The sequence below is a fragment of the Ipomoea nil genome, unplaced genomic scaffold (assembly GCF_001879475.1).
Source record: "Ipomoea nil cultivar Tokyo-kokei standard unplaced genomic scaffold, Asagao_1.1 scaffold1421, whole genome shotgun sequence".
Classification (NCBI taxonomy): domain Eukaryota; kingdom Viridiplantae; phylum Streptophyta; class Magnoliopsida; order Solanales; family Convolvulaceae; genus Ipomoea; species Ipomoea nil.
Genome location: NW_017617849.1, coordinates 6,943,455 through 6,969,768, shown reverse-complemented (window position 1 = coordinate 6,969,768; position 26,314 = coordinate 6,943,455). Strand labels below are relative to the sequence as shown.

Below are 26,314 nucleotides of genomic sequence, written 5' to 3'. Positions count from 1 at the left end.
AAGTTAGTACTGTTTGGTAACTACAGGGTTTCAAGTTCAGCTCCTAGTTTGAGCTGTCTAAATCAAAGTATTAATATTTTCTCTTATAAATCAAAGTATTAATATTTTCTTAATTAACTTGTCATTTAGCTATGCACCTCTGTGCCATGTGCAATAACGGTTTTTAAAAATGATTAAACTAGGAAAAATTGAATGAATACTAAAATGTGATTGAACATTAAACGAGACAAAATTTAGGTGAATGATAGTGTCACCATCCATTATTCATTATACGAAACTATTGCCCATATTACATAATATTGGGAAGTTGTAGGGTATGCCTAACCTTCAACTCTATCGGTGTTTAGTGCATGCGTGTACGCAAGCAGTGTTACTTACCAAAAGTATTGTGAAAATTATATGATCTCAAATCTCACTTTGACTAACTAAACTTCTGACCACAAAACAATAAATAATTATACCTACATTTAAAGGAATCTAAGAGCTACGTGTTTTATGCTTTTGCTTAGCTTTGTCTTCCCCAAAATTGCAGCATATTTCATAAGGTTTTGTGGGTGGTAGGTAGATCACTAGATTCTATCATACGTAGGGCAAGAAAGAAATCGCTATTAGATCAGAGGGTAGAAAGAAGACTATTTTAGTCCTTTAAGAAAGAAATTAACAAAACAAAACAAATTTAAAAAAAAAAAAAAAAAAAAAAAAACCGATGGTAAGCGGCCTGGTTAATAAGATAGGTACACAAGTTCACATGATAAGGCATGTATTCATATGAACCTATATATACATGAATGCATACAATCTACTACAAAGATGCACAAAAATTAGTCCATAATAAATTGTGCGCATTCATATACAAGTTCGCAAATTCTCACGCGAGAGGGGTCCTCATTAGAACACACACACACACTAATCGAATTGAGTCTTATATAAATTATTGCATATAAAAGTAGTCGTATAAAACACCATCTGGTTAGGAGTTAGGAGAGTAAGCGTCCATAAACATCAAGATTAGGAAAAAGGTGTATAAAGAATTAAAGATGCCCTATATATGACAAGTATTGGGGCATCCCTCGTTGAGTTAGTCATACTGTTAGCTTGATGATCATAAGATAATAAAATTTCAAATTCAACTCCCTCCCGACAACTTAGACGGCCAAAATACACTTTTGGATAGCGATTCTGGATTTTTCCTTAAATGAAAGTATTCATTCATATTTTATAAATGTTATCTTTGAATCTTATGATTATATAATTGAAATTTAAATAATTGTGTTTGTAGGATATTTATTAATTAAAATTATTATTATTATTATTATTATTATTATTATTATTATTATTATTATTATTATTATATTGTATTACATGTTATTTTGAACAAAAATCATACAAAATAAATAGCTATATATATAAATTCAAGAAATGTAAGAATAAAGGACGTTATCACAAGTTAACAAGTTGCTTACCACAAGTTAACAAGTAGAAAGGAATTGGAATATTCTTCTTTGGCAATTTGGAAAATACCTTAAATTTCACACTTGATTTTGGAGATTATTATATTCTTCTCTGATATTGATGGTTCAATGATGGGTTTTATAGGGTTAAAAAAAATGAAAAGAAGAAGAAGCAGCAGCTTACAAGGCATGGTTAACAACAAGAAAATTAACCTAGCTAGGCTCTTTTCAAAACCAAAAATGATTTTTTTCTTTCAAATTTACCCCTAAATACTCTTTTTTTTTTTTTTTTATATTTGATTATTATTAAGTATTACATTTATTTTTTACTTATTGTGAGGTAAACCAACTTATGAGTAACTAATGAATATAGGAGGAGATGTAATAAATATGTGAATATTGGAATGTAAATTTAGGAGGGGATGTAATATTACTTTTTTTTTTTTTTGCACATATTCAATATCTTCGCTATAGTAATACTAATACAAATTGACTCAATTCACACTTGCAGAGTTTAATCATTTAATTTCTAGAATAAATTTGGCAGAAATTATGATTGCCTTACCTAATGGGTTCAAGACTTCAAGGGTTGAACAGGACAACCAAATTAAGTTGGCCAAACAGTTAATTTAGTAATCACAAGATTTCAAATTTGACTATTCAAGACTATGTTTTGAACTAAAACAGATTATATTGTAGATTTTCCCTTTTATTATTATTATTATTATTATTATTATTATTATTATTATTATTATTATTGATTAAAGATATTTACGTTCAATAATTGTCACAAATTAGAAAAATAAAAAAATAACTGGACGAATAATTGATTTTTTTTTCATCATTTTCCCAATAAAAACATAGCATGAAATATGAGAAATAAAAAATAATTAAAATACTCTGTAAATGAGAGAGGAGAAATATGTAAAATCACAAGGTTGTCAACTTCCCCTTCCCCCTCTGTCTCAATCTGCCCGAAACGGTTATTTGAAATGAGAGAAGAAAGACAGGAAATGAAACCAATGTAGAACAGCGAGAACAACGTAGGAAAGAGAATATACGAGGGAAAATTTCCGCTTTGCCTGGAAACATAAGAAATCTTTGAAATTGTGCATTTTGATTCTCTGACTCCCTGTTTCGGGATCAGAGGATCACACCCATCTTCCCCCAAATTCCATAACCACTCTCCATCTTTTCTAATGCAGCGTTTGGATGCTGAAATTCTGTAAGGATAAGAAAAGAAGAGAAAGTTGAGGAATCTGGAGAAAGAAGAGAAGTTTTGGGTGTGGGCTTTTGGAGTCTGGTAGAAATAGATTGAAGTCGGAGGAGGAGGAGGGTCGGTTTTTTGTTGTAAATTGGAGTTTTGTATAGAAAAGGTGAAGAAAGGTTGAAGCTTTTGGTGATTATCTGGGAATTAATGCATGGGTATGGCTGTCCAGGAGAGGAACATGGAAGGGTGGCTTTACCTCATACGCTCGAACAGGTTTGGGCTGCAGTATTCGCGTAAGAGGTATTTCATTCTTGAAGATAACCGCCTTAAGACCTTTAAATCAATCCCCAGTTCTGGAAAAGAGGTACTTTAAAACATGCATTACATTGCACACACACATATATATATATGTATACAAATTTAGTTTTTTTTTTTTTTTTTTTTTTTGGTCTCCATTTATTTGTTTGCATGTTTTCTCTCTCATTTTTTGTCTTCTAACTCGTATGAATGATAATGCACTCTATATACTGCTTTTGCTTCATTGTTGGTAATTGGCAATGGTTGAATTTTTTTGTGTGGCAAAGCTCCTAGCTGAGGTTCCTTCATTTTGTGTTTCTTCTTTGAATCTTATTGTACGGATTGTTGGATATTTATCTGAAGTTGGTGAAGGAAATGGGCTTTTGGATTCCATATTCCACTTAGATGCATCTTGAGAATGTGAATACCTTTCTTCCTTACAGAGTTTGCCTTGTTTAAATGGCTGTTTTCTTTATTTTTCTCTGGCTTTTCATTTGTTTGTCAGATGAGTACATAATAATGTGTTCTCTCTCTCTCTCTCCTCTTTTTGTCTGGCTTTGCAGTTTTCATTATGTGAATAATGAGTTCTGACTCTCTATTTCTTTCTCTTCTTTTGGTATTTTGTTTTCTCAGTTATTAACCAGAAAAGCTGTGTCAAATGATGTTACACCTTTGTTTCTAACAGTGAAGTTTTAAGATAAAATGTTATGTTTTTTCTTCTCAATTAACAAAATATATAATAAACTTGTGTTACTAATATAAGATCTACATGTTTATGATCCTTAAGTTGCTATTTCATTAGTGTTAATATCATTTCTGAAGAAAATTAGGTGACAGGTGTATATATGGTATTTGCATTAATTGGTTCACACTTCTGATAATATATTCAAAGTTCAAACCAATTTGTGTCAGGAGCCAGTGAGAAGTGCAATAATAGACTCCTGCATCCGTGTCATAGACAATGGAAGAGAAAGCTACCACAGAAAAGTACATAACTGAACACATTTATCTATTTTTAATTGTTAAAAACAGACAAAAAGAGAAAAAAAAAAAAAAAAAAAAAAAAAATCTATTATACTGCTTCTAAGGTTTCAACATCGTTGTTGCAACTTACAGGTGTTCTTTGTTTTCACCTTGTATAATGCTTCTAACCACAATGATCAGCTTAAGGTATGAGCCTCTTCCATAAAGATAAAGAAATCAAATTACCCCTCCCTCCACTACCCTGTCGGGCCGGGGTGTGGGGGCCAGGGGGCGAGGGAATTTCGCCTTTTGTGGGCAAGATAAAGATATCAAATTTTCAGGGCATTACATTGATCACAAGCCATTGATTTTAAATTTTCTAGTTGGGGGCAAGCAGTCCAGAAGAGGCTGGTAGGTGGATCCATAATTTACAAGATGCTGCTGTGAACCCAGAAAAAAATTCAATGTCTTCAAGAAGAAAGTGGCAACCTTTCAGGTAAATATTGAACATGTGATTTGTAATTTTTGCCTTTTTCTTTAATGATTATGTTTCTGTCTGTCTACTGAGTGTTGTTTTTGCATATTTCTAGTTAATTTGCTCTTTGCGTGGCTGTTGCCTTGGGGGGATTGGGAAATGTTTCATTTGGTTTGGTAACATACTGTTGCTATTGTTATTATTGACACAGATTGAGTGTTTTAAAGAGGAGGAAACATAAAAAACCTGTTGACCTTATTTCTGTATCGTCAATACCTGAGGATGAATTGACATCTGACGTTATCGCTCCATCTCCATGGAAGATATTTGGCTGCCAAAATGGTAAGAAATATGTGCTAAACAGTAAACACCACTGAGAAATGAGAAAGTTCAAAATAAACGTGAAGTTAAACTTCGTATTCTTTAGGAGGAAAACCAATTTATGTCATCGTTGTTGCTTGTTCAGGTTTGCGCCTATTCAAAGAAGGAAAAGACAAAGATTCAAACGGGAAGGTTTGTTGATCTGTCCTCCTGTCTTCAATTTTCTGATTTCTATGTATAAATTCATTTCTTGATGAAATATGTTGCTGCTGCCATCAGCATTGGCGTGATCATTCATCAATTATGGCTGTTGGAGTAATCGATGAAACTTCAGAAGCTGTGTTCAGAACACTAATGTCTCTTGGTCCCTCAAGATCAGAGTAAGCCCCGGGAGTGTACTTCTTCTAAGATAAAAGGGAAAACAGTTCTTTTATTTGGATGGTTTGTGCAGATGGGACTTCTGTTTTGATCGGGGCAGCGTTATTGAGCACCTTGATGGACATACAGATATTATTCACCTTCAACTATACAACCATTGGCTACCATGGTTAGGCTTGTGGATACTACAAAGTGTTAAACTAATAGTTATTTCTTCGTTTTACCAACTAATTTGCCTGCAGGGGGATGAACAGAAGGGATCTGCTACTGAGACGATACTGGAGAAGAGAGGACGATGGCACATATGGTAATACAATAAGAGAAGTGAATATGAAGTTACCCGTCTTAGCATATTGTCTCTAAGTACTGACTTTGCCTTGCGTTTTTGCTGCAGTAATTCTTTACCACTCTGTTGTCCACCAAAAGTGTCCACCGCAAAAGGACTATATCCGTGCTTGCCTTAAAAGTAATGTACGCTTTGATTGGGAAATTGTAAACTTCCTTTTGCTTACCACCATGGTTATATCAGTTTCACTCATGTGCATCAGCAAGGAGTTCATGAATTCTTGCAATTTTAGCCCTTCATTAGTTCTCCTTAATCCAAGATTATGTTTTTAACAGCTTGTTTAAGACCCAAGTAATTTGAACATTTGTGTTCTTCTAAAATCGTTTAGGCGGTGGACATGTGATAACTCCAATTAAACTAGGCAAAGCATCTGTTGTGAAACACATGCTTGCGGTTGATTGGAAATGCTGGAAATCCCATCTTAAGCAAGCAAGTTCAAGATCCATAACCATTCGCATGCTCGGGGTAGTTGCAGGTAACCTTGAATTGTGTTCAACAACGACAAAAATCAAATTTGAAGCTGGACATTTTTCACTTGATGTGATACCTGTTTCCATATGTTTCAGCATTGAGAGAGATGTTTAGAGCAAAAGAAGGAAACCATTCTTCAAACTTGTCATTTTCATTAGCAGAAATGACTATAGATATTGAAGCGCCTATTGGTGAAGAGGAACGAAGAGAAGAAGGTGCAGTTGATCCTACAAGGTGTGAAGATGGAATGGAGGAGCTTCTTTCGGAGCCCTCAAGTCTTGTAGGACTGGAATCAGCGTGTGACGAGTTTTATGATGTTCTTGAGCCTTCAGATGATGACGATGAAGAAGGAGAAGGGTGGTCTTCAGCTACAAGTCCAGAATTTTGTGTGGTATGTTGAGCATATAACCATTAATGTGCAATCCAACTATCAGCTTAGACTTTTAGTTGAGATGGAGCACATGCTTCAATTTGGTACTCCGTATACTTAAGGCTTTGAGTTTTCTTATGCAATGTTATCCTATTTAAAATGTTACCTTTTTGACACCGTTTTTATAAGGATGCAAACCAACAAAAAATATCGTCAGCTACAACTTTGATGAAAAAATTTCATGATCTTGCAGGTTAGTTTTGATGGGTCTAATACCTGCCTTATAACAATGGTATTTGTGAATGTTTGTTCTGAATAAAAACCGAAAATTGCAGTTCAGAAAAAGGGTTATGTCGACTTACAAGAAGTGGACTCAGAAGAAAGCGAACCATGCTGCTATGGAGGCACTCTTCAACAAGACTCAAACTATAGCACGCCTTGCAGTTGGGCAGGCGGTGATCCTTCGTCTTTCTTAATCCGAGGAAAGAAGTATAAGAAAGACCACGAAAAGGTTGAATTACTAAGTCTTAACTGTAATGGCATCATTGGAAGAGATTTCTCGATAGCTAAAAATGCTGCATTTCCAGATAAAGGCGAAAAACACTTTGATGCAAATGGTTGCTGCAGATTGGCTAAAATCAGACAGGCGCCAAGATGATCTTGCTGGTCGCCCGGGAGGCATAGTTCAGGTATAGTACTGTTTATCACTTCATTATGAATAATCGTTGCATACTCAAATTTCTGTTGGCATTTTGCAGAAACATGCAGCTGATGATAGACCGGAGTTCTTTTTAATCGTTAACATTCAGGTTATTTTTGCTGCTTTTCTTGCCTTACTATCCCGAATCTATTAATATATACTCTGAGTCTCTGATGCCTACTTGTGTGATGCAAGCCAGGTTCCAGGATCAACTACATATAGCCTCGCTCTATATTATATGTTGAAAGCTCCTTTGGAAGATACTCCTTTGCTCGAGCGTTTTGTCAATGGAGACGATGCATTTAGGAATTCGAGGTTTAAGCTCATACCATACATTTCTAAGGTCAGTATATATCTCCAAAACCTGCAATTCTATCAGCTTCTAGCAAGATGATATATGGTTGTTGAGTTTGTGGTTTTCGTCAGGGGTCGTGGATAGTGAAACAAAGCGTTGGTAAGAAGGCTTGCTTGATCGGTCAGGCGCTTGAAGTGAACTATTTCAAGGGCAAGAACTACTTAGAGGTAGAAGAAACGGAAAAGATGTGTTCTGTTTCAACTAAAAGGCTAAACAGATAGTTCGACGTTTATATATTACATAAGAATCTGCGGTGAATCTTTTGTGTTTGTGGCTTTCTTTACAGCTTGATGTTGATGTTGGATCATCCACAGTTGCAAGGGGGGTTGTTAACCTTGTTTTGGGGTACTTGAACAACCTTGTCATAGAAATGGCATTCTTAATACAGGTAAATCTGTCCTGGAATAACAACTGTTAAGCATATAACCATTAATGTGCAATCCAACTATCAGCTTAGGCTTTTAGTTGAGATGGAGCACATGCTTCAATTTGGTATCAGAGCCGTCACAATCTCTACGTCACCTGATAAGCGACTACGGTCCACGTGTTGCTGGAACTCACCTCACATGTGAGGGGGCGTGTTAAGCATATAACCTTTAATGTGCAATCCAACTATCAGTTTAGGCTTTTAGTTGAGATGGAGCATATGCATGCTTCAATTACAACAATGAAACTTGTTCTTCATTTTTTTGCATACTGCATTGGTATTCATATCTCGATCGGGGGATGAAGCTAATCGAGGCGAGTCTGGGGTTGATGTTTTGCAGGGTAACACACCAGAAGAGCTGCCAGAGTTCCTGCTGGGAACGTGTCGTCTCAATCATTTAGACGTTTCGAAATCTGTTTCCAATGATGAACTTGGCACCAGATAGATCATATATAGATGAAGGATATTCTTTCACAGACATTATTGATCAGGACAATCCTGCAACCTAAGAGAGATGCCTATATATATGTCTGTCTGTGGTGTATGTATGTATAGTTGTATAGGCATTCTTTGCCTCCAAGATGATTGAATTTTGGAGTGTATAATTTCTTTTTATTTTGTAGTGAGGGGGTGAGAAGCTGCCCAGATTGTAAAGAGATAATGCTTTGTTCGATGTGTTGTGTCTCATGTCGAAACATAAAAACGTTCACCTATAAGAGATTTCATGCACATGGCAAGTCAAGAAAATTACAAACAATAATTCTAAAGTGATAGATTAATTAGATAGCTAAATATAATATCACAATTTAAACTATATTATATCGCATAAAATTAAAATTAAATCTTTGTGGCATCAAAACAATGTATATAGAGATGACATGATCAAGGGTTCTCTTGTTAAAAGTGAACTAATTTCATTTATTAATAGTTGAGAGTTTAGTAAAAAAATACATGTTCATTTTATAATTATAAAAAATACGAGTTCATTTTATAATTATTGAAAATTTGAAAATGTCATGATGCATTCATGTAATAGTCATGAAACTGGAGTAGTTATTGTGCATTCATGTAAAATTTACTATTTCCGTACATTACTGAAGAAGTTCACATGTTCTCGCCTGAAAATAAATAAATAAATAAATAAATAAATAAATAAATATATATATATATATATATATATATATATATATATAATTAAGTTCCAGTGCATTTAAGTGTTTCCCGTGCGGTTGTACGGTTTTAACGTGCGTCAGTTTTGTACTTCAAGTGTGTGAGTCTTGTGCTTAATGTACGTGAGGTTTGTGCTTAATGTACGTGAGGTTTGTGCTTAATGTGCGTGGGTTTGTGCTTAATGAGAGTTGTTGAAACTTAAGTGAGTGAGTTTTTTGCTTAAGGTGCGTGAGTTTTGTGCTTAACGTGCGTGGGTTTGTGCTTAATGTGAATAGTTGTTGAAACTTAAAAGGTGTCTGCGTTCTGTGCTTAAGGTGCGTGAAGCTTGTGCTTAACATGCGTAAGTTTTGTACTTAACGTGCGTGGGTTTGTGTTCTGAAGGTGTTTTGTTTGTGTGCTTGCGGTGTGTTGTGTATTTAAAGTTCGTTAGTTAATGCTTAATGTGCGTCCAACCGTACAAGCGCACGGGAAGTCCCCTCTCGCACTTGAACCCTTCCCTATATATATATATATATATAAGAATTTTGGTCCAAAGCTCAGAGTCACAGTTGCAAAATCCTCTAGTGGACTGGGCCATCTATGTTATGGGTTAGTCGATTTGTGCTATATTCTCAGCCCAAAACTAAGATTGACTTGCCCATTCTTCAAAGAATTGCTAGATTCTCATACCCGAATAATCGAATATTACTAGTTTGATATTTGTAAAAAATATCAGTTGAATTATTGCATAATATGTGGTTTACTTTTTCAGTATGATTCACGGATATTGTACGTGAGTGAAACTTACTTAATACATACATTTAGATAATTATTACGAGTTTTCTTTGTCACTCAAGGAATGAATTGCTAGAAAAATGTATTACTATTTATGATAAAGTATTAAATAAAATTACTTTTATTTGAGGAGAATAACAATGATAATTCACTAGCTACTTTATTTTACTTGGCGTAGAATTTATGTGCCGAATTCATTGCGTTTGGAAGATGGGGATGTTTCCTCTCCATGAGCCATGACTCATGAGGTAAGGGGAAGCATTCAGAGTCAGAGGATTTCTTTTATTTTTATTTTTTGATAAATGGAAAAATAAATAAATGAGAATAAGGAATATTTCTATTTATACATTTTTTTTCAATTAAAAAAGTATATTTTATTTGATCTAAATAATAATTTAAAAAAAATTCTTCTATGAAGTGAATCTTAACCCAAAAAAACTCGAGACGAAAAAAATTACTCAATTCCTTATTCACCTAATCAGAATTAGTTGTCACTAGCATGATCGTGTCTTATAAAGGATATTTTTTCATTTCCTGTTTTATTTTATGTTGTTAAGCAGAAGTAAGAACTCTCATATATGATGAAAGAATCGCTTTCAAATCCTCAGTCGCATGTTTATTGGAATACTTTCGATTTTTAAGTCGGTGTCATCATCTTATGGTACATCTCACGAACTACTCTGTAACAAAACAATAAAAAAATCATAATAAAATAAAAACTGAGGTGTCTAGGATGCAAAATGTGAAATTATTTTATGGTAAGTTTTTAGTGTCACCGATGGTCGGAAGCTAGCCAGAATGGGCGCTGTCGCCGGCAAAGCCTTTAATTGGTTTCGGCCTTTGCTTTCACGGAGGCATCCGGTAACCCTGTCGGCTGTCGGTGAGAATTAGTGTCGGCACCGACAAACCGGATTCATTCCCGGTAATGCGGCAATCGAAATTCATTTCTTAAATTATGTTTGTTTTCTATTTGGGGGAAACAAATTATATTTGTTTTTAGTCTATTAGATGAAATATATATATTTTTTTAATGAAAAAAACTCGAGTTCACGATCTAAATGTATGCACGGATTATACAAGAAAGGTGTAAGTGTTGATAAAGTACAATAATTATGTTCCACTCATCCTTTTAAGACTATTTATCTATATATATTAATATAAATATAAATATAACCTAATGTTTTATAATTTTATTTGACAATATCTTGGACCCATAAATCCTCATCCAATCCATGAAGAGCTAAATTGAGTCAATTTAACTTTGAGACTCAATATAAGACTGTATACTCATGCGAACAATGAGTCTAACTAAAACCTTTACCTCCAATATTTGTAGTCAAAATTAATTTTCTACAATGATATTCACAACAAATTTTAAATGAAACTTTTCATTCAGTAAATCAATGATTGGACAAATGTTTTTGTTTTTAAGTGCCGGAGGATTTTGGAATGTATAATGTAGGGCCATTTCCAACGTCCTTTAATTTCCCTGAGTTATCAATGTATATAGAATTTATTATAGTTAAAAATAAGTATTCCAGATAATAATTTTAGTTGAGCATAAAAACAAAGATAATTGAATTCCTTTGTATTGAGGTCAACCCATTTGCAAATAATATTAAATAAGTCACTGAACTTATAATTTTGTATAATTGAAACACTGAATTTAAAACGTGAATAATTAAACTATTAAATAAGTAAAATATGTGTAATTGAAATATTATTTTTTTTCATTGTAATTCAAGTTGAAATACATCAATAAACATTTTAGTATTTTTAATATTGATAAGGAATACATAAAATTCAATTTGTATTTGGTTTTTAATGCGTAGTAGGGGGTGGAAGTGAACATGAGAATAATAAATTTTTCCTTGAGAGGTGGCAGGTGAATGGATCACGTATGCACGTGACATACAACCAATAGAAGGGAATTTGGCATACAACATACCATCTTGATCTTGACCGTTCAACCCATTCCCAATTACTCTATAACCTAGCTTCTCATACAATTCAAATTCAAAAAATACATATAACGTTAGTACTGTCGGCAAGACACATGAAGGAGTTAATGATTTGTAACCTCAATCCAATCGAACACATTTAATTAAAAAAAAAAAACGGAATAATAATAATAACATATCTTTTAATTTTTAGGTATATCAAAAATTTTTACTGTTAAATACAGTGACTAATCTCATCAATAAATTTTACGATAAAGTTCTTGATAGCCTGTTAATGAGAAGTCAACATGAGATGGACAAGGAAAGTTGCGAGGAGGTATGTACTTAATAGGATAAAGAAAGAAGAAGAACAAGCAAAAAGACATACTATACTCCAACTCTTCAAGTAATCTTAGAACAAGAGAAGTAATTGACAAACAACTCTAGTATACCTTGTATAGGTCGAGTTTTTGAGTGATAGTAAGTGGTGGGTCTTAACAAAATTAAACTCATGGAGGTCGAGTTAATTAGATTCAAATTTTATATACAAAACCTGCCTAGACTGAACCAACGTGTATGTATAAGTAAAAGTAAAATAGTATTAGGATGTAGTTAATTATAAAATATTGTATAATTTTTGTTAACTTTACAATATTGATTTTTTCAAGATAATTGCAGACAACCGATCGTGTTATATATTATTGAATTAATTAGTGATACTTTTACACTAATCTTATAATTAAATGAATATACACTTTTAAATATTAAAATTGTTTATAATTTTATTTTTAATTTTATTATCTAAATATATAATAAAAATTTTAATTTTATCCATGCATTGCACAGAAAATTTACTAGTTTACATAAGTATACGAGGTTAGAGACTTGAGAGGTGATGAGTAGACCAAAGAATGTCAATGCCTCCGCGAGTTTTGGGAAGGTGGAGATTATTAGCCTTTAGTATGCAAATCCCAATGCCAATAATAATAATAATAATTATTATTATTATTATTATCAAGATAATGACGATTCCTTGGACGATATGGAATTTTTAGAATTAATTTTTGTTCTCATACACGCCATTATCATATCCCATGACAAAAATATCAACTCTTTTTTCTACAATTACTGCAATATATATATATATATATATATATATATATATATATATATATATATAATTAGTCTTGAAAAAGGTATGTATCATGCTAATTCTTTTGGGTGACAAGAAAAACTCATAGTCACTCTTTATAAGGAATCATACTCGTGGGTAAATCACATTTATGTTAAAATTATACTCTATTCACTCGATAATCGTATTTCTTTTGGAGAGTATATTATGCATACTTATTATTTTTTTTGAATGACGTACGAGAGAAACCCACATCTACTATCCGAGAGTGTACATGAGGTAAACATTATTTATGTGTAATAGCCACAAACCATATGGAAGAAGAAAATTAATAAGATGTACATTTGCTTCTTGTTATTAATTAAATTAAACTAGTACACGTGAACTATAGAATTAATAAGATGCTACACTTCAAGAGGTCACAAATTCAACTATTACTATAAAAATTGGAATGAATTAAACTTAGTTTATTATAAATATCTTGACTAGGGCATGTGGAACCAAGCCACGAAGGTATGGAATCACGAACTTTTTTTTTTTTTGGTGCGTCGGTGCACAATTTTTTTGGACCAAACACAAACACACAAACATGTGTAGTCTACGTTTGATTTGAGTAAATCATGCAATAATTGTCTCTTTTCACATTCTCAACTCTCAGACGACTGTCACTTTTAATTAAGAGATATATGCATTACAATTAGTCAATGGATTATTATTCTCAATTTATACCAAACATCTTTTGAACATATCAACAATGCAATATAAGCTGCTCGTTTTATACGAGCAGAGGATTTGGAATAATATTTTCTTTTTCATATTATATTGCTTGCAATGCGCCAGAATTAACGTGCTTGGGGATGGACAGAAAACAATAAAAACAATAATTTCTTCGACGATTTTTCTTCTTCCTTAATTTGCTCAATTAAACATTTAAACCTGCTTGCCGAAGCTGAAGTTTTGTTGTTTGCTCTTCCTTGGTGCTCACACATGGAAATTGCCAATCCACACGCTAAATCCAACTCGACGGTTTTAATTTTCTTGTCTTTTTTTCTTCTCCCAAAATGTTGAATCCCAAAAGGTCAAATTCTCGTCTTTTTGTTTTTTGTTTTTTAATATCAGAATTGATAGTGTTATTATAGTAAGTGTATAGGGTAATTTAACGCATTATGCTTCGTATATGTTTTTTAAATATCAGAATTGATAGTGTTATTATAGTAAGTGTATAGGGTAATTTAACGCATTATGCTTCGTATAATGCATATATAGTAGAGGAAATGTGTTTAGAATGTGAACGCATAAAGTATTTTTTAAAAAGATAAAACGTAATACAGAGTATCATTTAACCAGAGTTCGAGTATAAAGCATCGGAGAGAAACAAAGGGAAGGAATTGAAGATAATCATTCCCTACAAATAAACATATAAATCGACTCCTGGGCAAGAATATGGGCAGTACGATTCGCTGTTCGTTTAGCAAAAGAAAGACGTGCTACATGAAAACTAGCAATTAAACATCTCATTAACATAGTGAATAATAAGACTGAAAGAAGAAATATCAAACCTTTGTTTTAACCCTAGACCGTGAATAGTGAGTCTATCTCAAGTTCTCAACATGAAGCTTCTCAACTTGAAAGTTCTTGACCCGAAACTCAGAGAACTTACACTTTCTTAAGTTATTGAAACACAAAAAGTCAATACCTCACATTGAAATTCAAATTTGAAGGGTCACAGTTATGTCGCTCGACCACAAGATATTTGTCACAATCCGCTTGGTTCTATACCACTGTGATCAAGAAAGACGTGAAAGTGCTTGCATGGTACCTAGCTAGATTATCAATCTAGTAGACCTGTTATATAATCCATCAAGAACATACTACTACTTTTTGAAATTTTCATTGATATATAATGTCATGATTTTATTAACAGTAGTAAGTATATATGTGAGGTGGCACACCCATATTTAAAACTACTATGACATAGAAATACACTTTTGTGAATTGTGAGTGGACCCTCAAGGCCTCAGCCACCAAAGAAAAAATATGGTGAGTATTAACTCTAAGCCCACGTGATAGCACCCCCAATTCCCCAAAGTAGTTCTAATTAGGTGTCACATATATATCGACTGTCAATTCAAAATTTATTTAACTTAATTTTGTCAATCAAAATATCTATTCAAAAGACATGTCAAATAAATTATCATCAAAATTTATCTTCGTACATTTTAAAAAGTTTATAATTAAATTAGAGCGGATCTTCACTAATGGGCTTTCAAACTGAGTTGAGCTAAATCCATAGAGGACGATCAAACTAATACAACAGTCAAGCCAATACAATAACTCCATTACAAAAGCTAGCTCATCAGTAGATGTTTGACTTCAACTTAAGTACCACTCCACAATCTCTGTGTAGTCGATGTAAAGTCGTATGATTGCCACCCCTTTGAGAAGTCGATGTTCCAGGCGACCTACTTTAAACGACTCACACTTTGAACTTTTATGGCATTTGGTAGCCTAGTTATCCTTTGGACAGATTCACTTCGGGCCTTATCAAGCACCAAGTATGTCTTTCATAGGGTGATTTCTCTGCTAGGCAGGCATCGGACTAGCTACTAGTTCCATTCTAGATAGACCTTTTCTAGGTAGTCATTTCCACCACACACCAGCTTTTCAATGAGATCACACAATTATATTGACACTTAAACTAAGACATTAATTAACTCCACCAGATAACCTAGCTTATTAGTGGATCGGATGTTTAACTTCAATTTAAGTGAAATTTCACAGTCTCTTATGTAGTCGAGTTAAGTCACACTTAACTATGCTTACAAACATGATAATAATAAGACCTAAAGGATCCTTATTTGATAACAAAGTTAAAAAATGCTTCTAATTTGAAAAATTACATAATTGAAAACGAAATAATAAAGAAACGTGATTTTTTTTTAACATCAAAAGAGGAGAATTTCATAGAGACATCATTTACAATTTCTCTCTTATTTAGAATTCCAAATGTATCATCGTAAAGCACCGCTAACAATGTATCTGGAGGGAGATCGAAGGCGATGCAATCTCTTGAGCGGGCTAATTTGCCCATGACGTCAACGACTCGATTTTGCTCTCTAAATATATTTGATCTTCCTTATATGACCCTACCTCTAACAACGAATCATACAACCGTTGCGGGAGAGGGAGAGGGGAAAAAAGGAAAAAGAAAAACGACAAACCAATTAGATCATTATGCCGCAAAACTGTTGTTGTACGGCATCTTAGAAGGTGGGGCCCGTTTTAAGGTCCCTGCTAACAGAAGACAAGGGCCCCACATTACGAATGATGTGCTCACATTTCATAGGAATGATTAAATAAAGCCATGATTAGGTGGCAAAAACAAAAATCTTAAGCTAAAAAATAAAATAAACTAAAATAACATTTCATCATAATCAAGCCACTAACCCCAAAGGCGTTATTTGTAAATTCCTTAAAGCGAACCGGTCTCGGATCCCTATGCAGAGGCACGTGACCGCTGTCCGAGGATGGTACAGGCATTGCCATGCTGGCACCACCTGCGTGGATTCTCGCCGTGTGGGCTCCACCGTGGACCATCCACGTGGCAGAATATATGGGCTGAGATCTTACCGACGCCGTAACGTGCTCGTGGTCCCCAGCAACGTGGGACATAACATGGTCGCACGAACACTGCACATGACCGCGATTGAGGGGGTGTTGAATTACGCATTTGCCCTCCCTGAGTTAATAAGCTCCAATGTCAGATTAACGAAAGTTCAGCTGTCATTTCCGGAAACAAACTCATAGAAACATGGCAACCAACATCTAATAATGTCAAATGTCTTAGCAAATCATACGTTAGTCGCTCCGCATCGCCCAACACCAAATTTTAATGAAACCCGAAATTTGGTGACTCGTTATCTAAACTTAAACATTATTTACGGCTCATATGCGTGTACACTAATATTCACAATAAAATCACTGATTCAAACTTTATTAAGCTTATAAGCTTATTTTTAATTGGTTAAGAAGTTGAGTTGTGACAGGTTGAAGTTCTGTTTATGCACGGATTTAGAAAAATAATATAGGTCCTGTTTGGTAAAAATTTGGCCTATAGGCCAATTTTGATTTATTTAACCACTATTAATTGTTTGGTTTAGTTAAAATATCAATATAAATGTTTGGTTAATTAACTTTTGCAACTCCAAAAGGCTAAAATTCAAAAAGTTACTCCAATCAACTTTTTCAATTAGCTTTTTGAGAAAAGAAATTATACCAAACAACTAATTTACCAAATACTTTTCTACAATCAACTAATATTATCAACTATTTATATCCTCTAATTAACACAATTAGCTAACAGATAACAGCTATCAGCTAACAGTCATTTTACCAAACAGAGCCATAGTCTTTCCACTTTTATATACTAAACTAGTTTTTTTACGCGCTTTGCGCGAATGGTATAATGCCCAATAATTATTTTTAAATAAGTATTTCAAATTATATTAATGCAATATTATATAGGAGATGTTCATGCATAGGTAAATAAATGTTGAATTTGTTTATTTAAATCGGTAATTTAAAGTATATAAATGCAAGATAATATATGAGAGATTGATTATAATTGTCCCTAAAATAAATGTTTGCAACTTTGTAATAACGTTACTCTAAATACTTAGTCTTAAAGCGATATCGTCTAAATAAATACTACTTTTGGTTTAAATTTATCTAATTCTTCTGAATTCTCTTTTGGGTAGTATTGCTATTGTTTTCATCTTCAATACATGTCCTTTTTGTTTTTTATTGGTAGTGTGTCATTTGCTATTAGGTTACTGATAGCAGCATATAAGGATTCATCATGCAATGAGATGCAAAGATTATGGTGTAGGAAGTTTTAGATTTGTCTTGCTGTGTATATGATTGAGATTTTAGTTGTAATATGAACTCTTTAGCGTACAAACACCTATTGATATTTAGTAGTGGTAGTTTTTTCCCTACATGTGTTATGAGATGTGTGCCGTAGGTTATCATGTGAAAGTATTGAACAAAATATTAATATTTATTATATTTGTATAAAATACTTGGTAAATAAATAAATAAATAAATAAATAAATAAATAAATAAATATATATATATATATATATATATATATATATATATATATATAACATATTTTGTATTATAACTTTGATATTTAATTAAATGATAATGTAAAAAAGAAGACAATGAACAATGTAGTGAATATAATAAATTAATAAATTTGAAGGTAAGGAATCTTTGAATTGTAGAAAATAAAGATAATATAACTAATGAAATTATATTTCTTTTAAATTTTTTTATAATGAATAATTTTTTTTAAATAAAGCATTATATACATATAATTCTAAATTAACTAAATGCATATGTATTATTTTTTGTTGTAGGTACTAATTTATTTAATTAATAAGAGCAATAAATTGTCATATATACTTTTCTTCAACAATAAAGAAATCAATGATTTTTTTTTTTAATTTCCATTCCTTGTTGCGACAAATTGTTTTGAGAGTTTGTCCATGACAATTGTTACAATTGCTGTCAATAGAGGATGATAATAAATAATTCAAAATAGATATTAATATAATGATATAGTAAAAATTAACTTACAAATTTCTTTATAAGGTTTTCATGCATTGATAAATTTTTGATGTGTAAACTTGTTCAATTGGAGCTAGTAGGATGTTAACATTGTCAATTATTTGGAAAATGATCCTACCGTTTTAGAGTCCATGTGTAATTGTATTTATGATCAATAACTTTGTTGTTAGGCCGCGCAGGTCTGACAATGATGTAAGAACAATTTTGTCCGATAAAAAAAATAATAGTATAATATTTGTAAATTAAGTAATGTACAATTGTACCATTATAAAAAAAAAATACAAAAAATATTAATACCATAATGGCATAAATCATTCCAATAATGTAAAAGCATAATTGAAATATTAAGTTTTGTTCTAAATATAATCAAAAGAATATTAATTAAACAAAAAAAAAAAAAAAAAAAAAAACTTAACCTAAATTTGTTTGTTTGTTTTTTTTTTTTTAATAAAAAATTCAAGAAAATCAAATGACTTTAAAGTAGTTCCTGATTTATAATCTTTGATGCTCAACCTTGAATGCTATGTATTTAGTTGAGCTAATTATTTGACCAAAGTTTATGTTAAATTTTATATTATATATTTTTTAATACATTTTAACATATTCATAATATATGTTTAACAATTATACCAACTATACTTGGGATGAGGTTCAAACCTAAGACCTTATATAAATTAAGAGTATGTTAAGAATAATAAATAGCTAACGGAATATTCCGTTACTAAAGTTTAAACTAACGGAATTTAGGGTTATTTAAGGGAAGAAAATAATATAATAGAGGGTAAATAAGGAAAATCATTAAAAGATACTAAAATCAAAATAATATGAACCATTCATTTTAAGAAACAATTAGTATTGACATTTTTTTTGTTCCAGTTAAGGGCCTAACATTATTCGCTCTTATTAAATTTGTAGAAATGGGCAAACAATTTATTTGGACATGACATGCTTACGATTTTTAAAGTTTAGATGTTGAAGTTTAAATTAATAGTAGATTATATAGAGTATGTCTGAAAATAATGTGATTTAAGGAGCATGTTTATTGATAAATTAAAATACATGAAGATGGAGTGTGTGTACTATACGTACTTACAGTATGAAATATAATTGAGTGGAGGTGAGCTAACAAAATTAGTACTTGTTGACTTGTTGAACCAACCATTAATTAGTTTGGTTAGTGCACAAGTATATTCCAACAAAGACATAACATCCAATATTTAAATTGGGAACTTAAGACAACTCAATGCCTAGTTGGGAAGTTAGAAGGAATGGAGGGAATGGTATTGAAAAAGTGAGCGAATAAGTAGAGTATGATTTTTGATTCCTGTCAACATATTTTCAGTTGAACCAATCTTACATAGTCTTTTTATTGTGGTTTATCTCTCTTGTGTAATTTACAAATTATATTATATGTGAGCGGGACTATTACAAGTGGACAAAGTTTATCCCGTGCATATTCTCGGATAGTTATGACTTATGAGTTTCTCTCGTCATCCAAAATTTAATAATGGTTGAAATATTGTAATAGGGATAGAAATATATTGGTTATTGACCCTATATGACGGGTTCGACCAAAAAGACTTTGTCGGTATTTTAACAAAAAATCAAGCTCGTGACCTTTAGGTATAAGAATCATTGTTTGCCACTTTTGAGTTTTTTTTTTTGTTTTCCATCCAAATTATTAATGCTATTAAATGTAATAATCTGTACATTGTGTTTACTTTCTTATAAACTTACATTTTAAATGTAATAATTTGTCCATTGTGTTTGCTTTCTTATAAACCTACATTTTCTTTTTTATTTTACATTATATTTTTGTTCTTAATATAATGTATTAAGTATTTTTGTTGTCCATATTTAATTTCATTATAATTATATTTTTTCATTATATATTTATATATTTATTTAATTGTGGAATACGTGATATTTTGGCTAGTAATAAGTTTTATAAATGAGAAAAATGGTTCCATGCCGTCCCGCCACTACTTATATATACACACTATAGCCTGAAATTAATTAACTTGCACGACCAAGACAATTAATTAAGCATAGAAATTAAATATTGAAAACCACCTAATCTAGATCTAAAAATGTACTCGTTGAACTTGAGTTTATGGGAGTTAACATGAATTACTAGATGCTAGCTAGGTAAAGATATGTAAATTGAAGGGTTAAATTCAGCATTGTAGTATATTTTAAATGCGATAATGTATGTTACATAAGTATGAAAATACATATAGTTGCATATTTGCTATTAAGTATAATTTTTATTATTGTGGTAATCTTTCAATTATAGGCTTGCTCTAAAAACATGACAGAAATTCGCAATGCCACATATAGCTGCTAGAATCTCATGCAATGACATAGAATGCGAAGTAACACATATCAGGACGCGTTGTCTGTATTAGGTTACATTATTTGGTCTTATTGAGTTGGTTACATTATTAGAGTACAAATTTACCCAAAGGTACAAATGGAGAGTTCAATTAATTAAGAACCCAACTACAACGAACTAGGCATGCAAGACCGAATTTTTGAGTTGTTACTCTATCAAAGTTACAATAGGAGTGACACCCGTAAGTCGGAAGCCCAACGGGTAGTATTAGACTCCTAAAAGACTAATTAAACACCAACACAATTGATTTTCATTAATGATAAATAAATAATTTCCGAACAACATCCAAATCAAATTATTATTCAGTAATAAATAACTAAATTTGTTCGAACGTCTGTAAAATTGATTGACTAATTAAAATCATTATAAATTTCTCACTACATGTGTGACTATGGATAAATTTCTTTGACCAAATTCACAAGCATGTTCATGCACTGCACCACCACAACTTATTAAATAGTTGCCTGCACATTCCTTTTATATGGTACGTTACTCCCAAATTAATTAGAGGTGTTGGGTGAGTTGCACCAACTTGAAACACTGCAATGCCATGTGCACTTATATATATATATATATATATACCCCAAGTTTCCAAACATGATTTTATTCCTTTTTTTTCTTTTTCTTTTCTTTCTTTCTTTCTTTAATTTCTTTATCTCTTTAATTTGTTTTTATTTTTAATAATAAAATTGTTTTCATCTTCTCCCAAAATAAAATTGTTTTCATGAAATCACAGTTGGATATGCACATGAGTTTGGACATACTAATTGTCATTTGTTTTTTGATGAGGAATGAACAAGCCTACCTTCAACTACTTTCTTTCTTATCTTTGAAGGGAAGGATAACTAAACCAATCATTCTTTTCCCTAGAAAGAAATTAAATTTGTTTACATATATTTTTCTTTTCTTTTTTCCTCTACTCATATGATAAGTATGAGTGTATGATAATAATACTTCGACCCTAATGCGACAAACATACTAATTATTTTACAATTCATAACGTAACGATTACCATCGGTTATAACATTTTTGAATAATTAAGTCCTGATATTATCGTGTCAAAGATACGAATAGACTTCTTCCCTTCTATATATTAATTTGAAAATACTATGGTGGCATGGATACATGATTACATGATATATACCAGTTTAAGTTTCAAACATAAATGCCCGCACGACTCTTGCCCTGGAGACAGATGAATTGGGTCAACTGTCCTACAAATATCCAAATGCTTATACTATACACTAGTGTTTACAACAATGTCAAATCCATATTTGAACCCTACACCATAGGGTTGCTAGCAAAACAAAGCTTATGAACTTATTTTAGGTTGGTTGGCCAGTTTGGTCGTTTTTATTATGATGTAATCACCTAAAATATAATCATGAGAAAAGAAAATGAAAAAAATGTGTATACGAGGTGAGAGGGTTTTAATGGAATTACTTTATTATGGAAAAAAGGAGAGGAGTGTTTAATAAGGAAGTGATTGAATGAGTGCAATCCAAGTTAGTTAAAAGGAAAAGAATGCATGAACTCTCTGCAGCATCATATCGCAGCTTCTCTCTATCTCCATCCACTGCATCATTTTTTGTCTATTTGGAAATGCATTTATGCATTGCATAAAGTAACGTACATCATCGTACCATATACATATTACGCATCATGTATGTATATATGTATAATATATATAAATCAATAAATATTGTCCTGAGAGGGTGATCTAGCAGTTGAAACATAATTCTTGTATTTAAAAGTAATCAGTCTTTCTATAATGTATGCTTTCGAATAGTGAAGTTAATAGATACAGGTGTGGTTGCCCATCTTTAACAAAGACAGACATCATAAAATGCTAAAATTTTCTATGTATGTTCATAATGTAGTGTGAAATATAATATATTGTCAATATTATATTCTGTCGGGTGGAAATAATTAGGAAAAAAAAAATGAAAAATGAGGATGATAGGGAAGCGGTGTGGGACCCGAGTGCGCAATCAAGAAGGGGGGGGGGGGGGGGGGGAGGTTGAAGAAGACTTAAACATCACGACAGCGAGAGAGAAAGAGAGTGAAATACATACAGCTAGCAGTGAGGCAAGAGCTTCACCTACCGTACCCCATTCTCTCTTTCCCCTTTTTAGCTTTCTTCTGCTCTCCCTATTCTCCTTCACTTCTCCCATAGCTTCTTCTTCTCCTTCCCTTGTGCCGCTAAGCTCCTCAACCACTCTTCAAGGTAACATTCTCTTTCTTTTGGGTTATGTTCACGCTAGCTTTTTCAGAATTCAGACTGGGATTTGCCTTGAAACCTGTGCCTTTTCTCTGTGTCTGTGTGGAAGCTTTTTGGGCTGCTCTGCATTTTTTTGTCTTCCATTTTCGAAATTTCTGTGTCTTTCCATGGTGAATTGTGCGAGATTTTCTTGCGAATTTCGCATTTTGTCTGATATTGCGCCAATACAGAGTCCTCTCCCCCATTTCCTATGTTTTTTTTTTGCGATTTGGGTAGGAAAGTTTGAGTCTTTATGCACTCTTTTGCCTGTAAATGTTACCAGAACTGGGAGTTCAGAGATTAATTTTGAGCACACGGCTTTATCCTTCTGCCCCTGTTTCTGGGTTTTTTATTTTTTATTTTAGTAATCTTAAAATTGTGTTCTTTGAAGCTAAAAGCTTCAACCTTTGCAGCATGCAGTTGCATTTCGGGCTTGAATTTTCTAAAAAAAGAAATTAAAAATCTTTTTTTTTTCCTCATTTTCTGCTGGCTGCATGTGTCGGTCACTAAAATGTGCCGTGCGCACATTCTTTCTTTAATTTGTTCCCTATTATCTCCCCCTTCTTTTTCTTACAATTTATACAATATTCCAAGAATCTCATTTCCAGAATCTTTATTATGCTTTTTCTAGCTGCAAATTCCAAAAATAAAAATAAAAAAAGAATTTATCTTTTCTGGCTAACATGCGCCCCGCGGTCCTCTGTGCTGGCTAGCATCATTTTACAGCATTGCTCCAGCCGAGGATATGCTGCGCTGGCAGAATACAAATTCTTCATAAGAATTATTTCTGCAGATTTTTTTTTTTTTTTATGTACGGAACTCGTCTTTCTTAACGGATTTTGGCTTGTTTATTAGGTAGCATGGGGTCAAATTTCATGGATGAATTAGACTGCGGTAGCTTCTTTGATCACATTGACGACTTGATTGAATTCCCACCGGAGAATGAGTGTGTCGGCGGTGTCGGTTCCGGCGAGTTCAAGAATTTTCCCAGCATTTGGAACGACCCCTTGCCGGATTCCGAGCCCCTTTTCTCCGGCAGCCACAACAACTCGGCAGCTGACCTGTCGGCGGAGCTCTCAGTGCCGGTAACCCCCTTAGATTTTTATTTTTATTTTTACTCTTTCTCGAATTTACATTATATAAAATATTTGAAAATATCTCTGCATTTATGTGATTCAAATTTTAGCGCCTTAAAATGGCATTCAAGAATTGTTTAATAAATTTCAGGGGAGCCATTTCTGCAGGTTTAAATTTTAAATTATTAGATGTAAAAAAAATCTAAGTAAGGTGGTCCCATGGTGGTTGTGGCCAGTGGGATTGATAGAAACGTTTGGTTTTGTTTGGTTAGTTGATAAAAAAGCAATCTTTATATATAATTAGGGGAGTGAAGACTGGGGTTGGAGTGTAATTATGCTGGATTATGGCATCATTATTGTTTGGTAAACTAACAGCCAACTGTCGGTGTTAAAGTTGAAGACTTTTTGTTGATGTTTAAAGCTGAGTGTTCCAGTGGTTAAGATTTAAAATTCTCGGTTTTGTCTTATGTTCTGTTTGATGCTGTGTTTCGAATTCTGGAACTGTTTAGGCTTCCAATTGGCCTGTTCCTCAACCAGTCACTTCAGTAGTTTAGGGACCGCTGTAGATTTTAGTGTTGTTTGTCTTTATATTCAGCCAAACATTTCTTGACTTGAGCGTAGGTTTCAAATTCAAAATGTGTACTGGAGTGGAGGAATGCTATTCACAACTCACAAGTTTATCTTAGGGTTTTGTCTGACTTAGTACTTGTGTTTACTGTTTTGGTCCATTTTTCTGGTAAAATGGTGCAGTGGTACTTGTGTATCACTTTCAACGTGTTCAAGGATTCATCCCGTGGTCCTTGGATGTGTTTAATGATCGGTCGTGACTAAACCTGTGTTAATGGAAGAAATTTACTTGTCTAAATTGAAAAGATGGAATGGAACAATGTTAATGTGTTATGAAGTTGTTTTGAGCTGGAATCTAACGTGTTGTGTTGTTTGTTTGTTGGTCAGTATGAGGACATTATCCAGCTCGAATGGCTTTCGACGTTCGTGGAGGATTCGTTCTCGGGTGGAGGGATGACTCTCGGGAAAGAGAACACTCCTGTGAACGTGGAGCCACCTCACAACAAGTTCCAGACCTCGAGTCCGGTCTCGGTTCTTGAAAGTAGCAGCAGCAGCAGCAGCTCGTCCTCGTGCTCGGGAGGGAAGACGACTATCCCGCTTAGCCCGAGTCGTTGTGGTGTGCAGCGAGCTAGGAGCAAGCGCCCTCGCCCCGCAACTTTCAACCCGAGGCCAGCGATTCAACTCATCTCTCCCACATCGTCCTTCACCGAGGCTCCACAGCCCTTTGTTGCTCCTGCAGTCTCATCAGAGTCCGAGAATTTCGCGGAGTCTCCCATGAAGAAGCTCACGACTAGGCCAGAAGCACCCGAGCAGAAGAAGAAAAAGAAGATCAAATTCACCATCCCCATCGCCCCAGTGGACACGAACCAGAACCAGCCACCACAAGCCATCAGAAAATGCTTGCACTGCGAGATAACAAAAACGCCTCAATGGAGGGCCGGTCCAATGGGGCCAAAAACCCTGTGCAATGCCTGTGGCGTTCGCTACAAGTCGGGCAGGCTCTTCCCAGAATACCGCCCCGCTGCAAGTCCTACCTTCACCCCGTCTCTCCACTCCAACTCTCACAAGAAGGTTATCGAGATGAGAAGCAAGGTTGGTGTCGAGAACACTGCAATAACCGAGGCACCATCCACTCCCCAGCCAGCATTCAACAACCCTTCAGTGGAATTCTAGCAAGAATACACTTGAAAAACCGAAAGGTGCAGAGAATGGTTTTCATAGTCAAAAGCTCTCTCTCTGCATTCCTCGATCATACCACAGTTTCAGCAGAGTTAATGTTATTTGGTTAAGGTTTTCTTCAAACTTTGGTGTCTTTAATTTGTTATTTGGTTCTTTGTACAAATTTGTAATTGGAGGGAGGGGTTGGAAAGAAGCAATAGATCCATAATATTTTAGGTTGTAGGGAAAGAAAAGGAATGAAATGTGAGTTTAGGGGTAGGAGTTAAAAAAGTAGTAGTTTGTAGTGTTGGTTAGTTTCTTCAAAGGGTCTGTTGTATGTTTTTCATAGACTTTGTTCTGTCCCATGTTTTGTGGGAATTCATTTTGCAGTTCATTTGTGGTTTAGGAAATTATGAATGATTAAGGTCTGCATTTTATTTCAAA

At 33.4% G+C, this 26,314-nt stretch overlaps 2 protein-coding genes across 3 annotated transcripts; both read left to right on the top strand.

The window, feature by feature from the left end:
• The first annotated feature begins 2,398 nt into the window (after positions 1–2,398).
• LOC109188076 (protein ENHANCED DISEASE RESISTANCE 2-like) lies at positions 2,399–8,483 on the top strand. 2 transcript variants are annotated; one of them, XM_019338575.1, is made up of 20 exons: positions 2,399–3,025; positions 3,871–3,945; positions 4,075–4,128; positions 4,305–4,417; positions 4,608–4,738; positions 4,863–4,909; positions 4,997–5,097; positions 5,169–5,264; positions 5,338–5,402; positions 5,490–5,561; positions 5,770–5,916; positions 6,008–6,303; positions 6,472–6,535; positions 6,618–6,793; positions 6,870–6,971; positions 7,041–7,091; positions 7,182–7,325; positions 7,409–7,504; positions 7,624–7,725; positions 8,105–8,483. In XM_019338575.1, the coding sequence occupies exons 1-20, from the start codon at positions 2,873–2,875 to the stop codon at positions 8,207–8,209; spliced, it is 2,190 nt and encodes a 729-aa protein (XP_019194120.1). In that variant the 5' UTR covers positions 2,399–2,872; the 3' UTR covers positions 8,210–8,483. The 2 variants fall into 2 exon arrangements, with proteins under 2 accessions (XP_019194120.1, XP_019194121.1); XM_019338576.1 differs by lacking the exon at positions 5,169–5,264.
• A 14,279-nt stretch (positions 8,484–22,762) lies between these two features.
• On the top strand, positions 22,763–26,314 carry LOC109188078 (GATA transcription factor 8-like). Its single transcript, XM_019338581.1, has 3 exons — positions 22,763–23,036; positions 23,925–24,154; positions 25,100–26,314. Exons 1-3 carry the CDS (start codon positions 22,766–22,768, stop codon positions 25,883–25,885), a joined length of 1,287 nt encoding a protein of 428 aa, XP_019194126.1. The 5' UTR covers positions 22,763–22,765; the 3' UTR covers positions 25,886–26,314.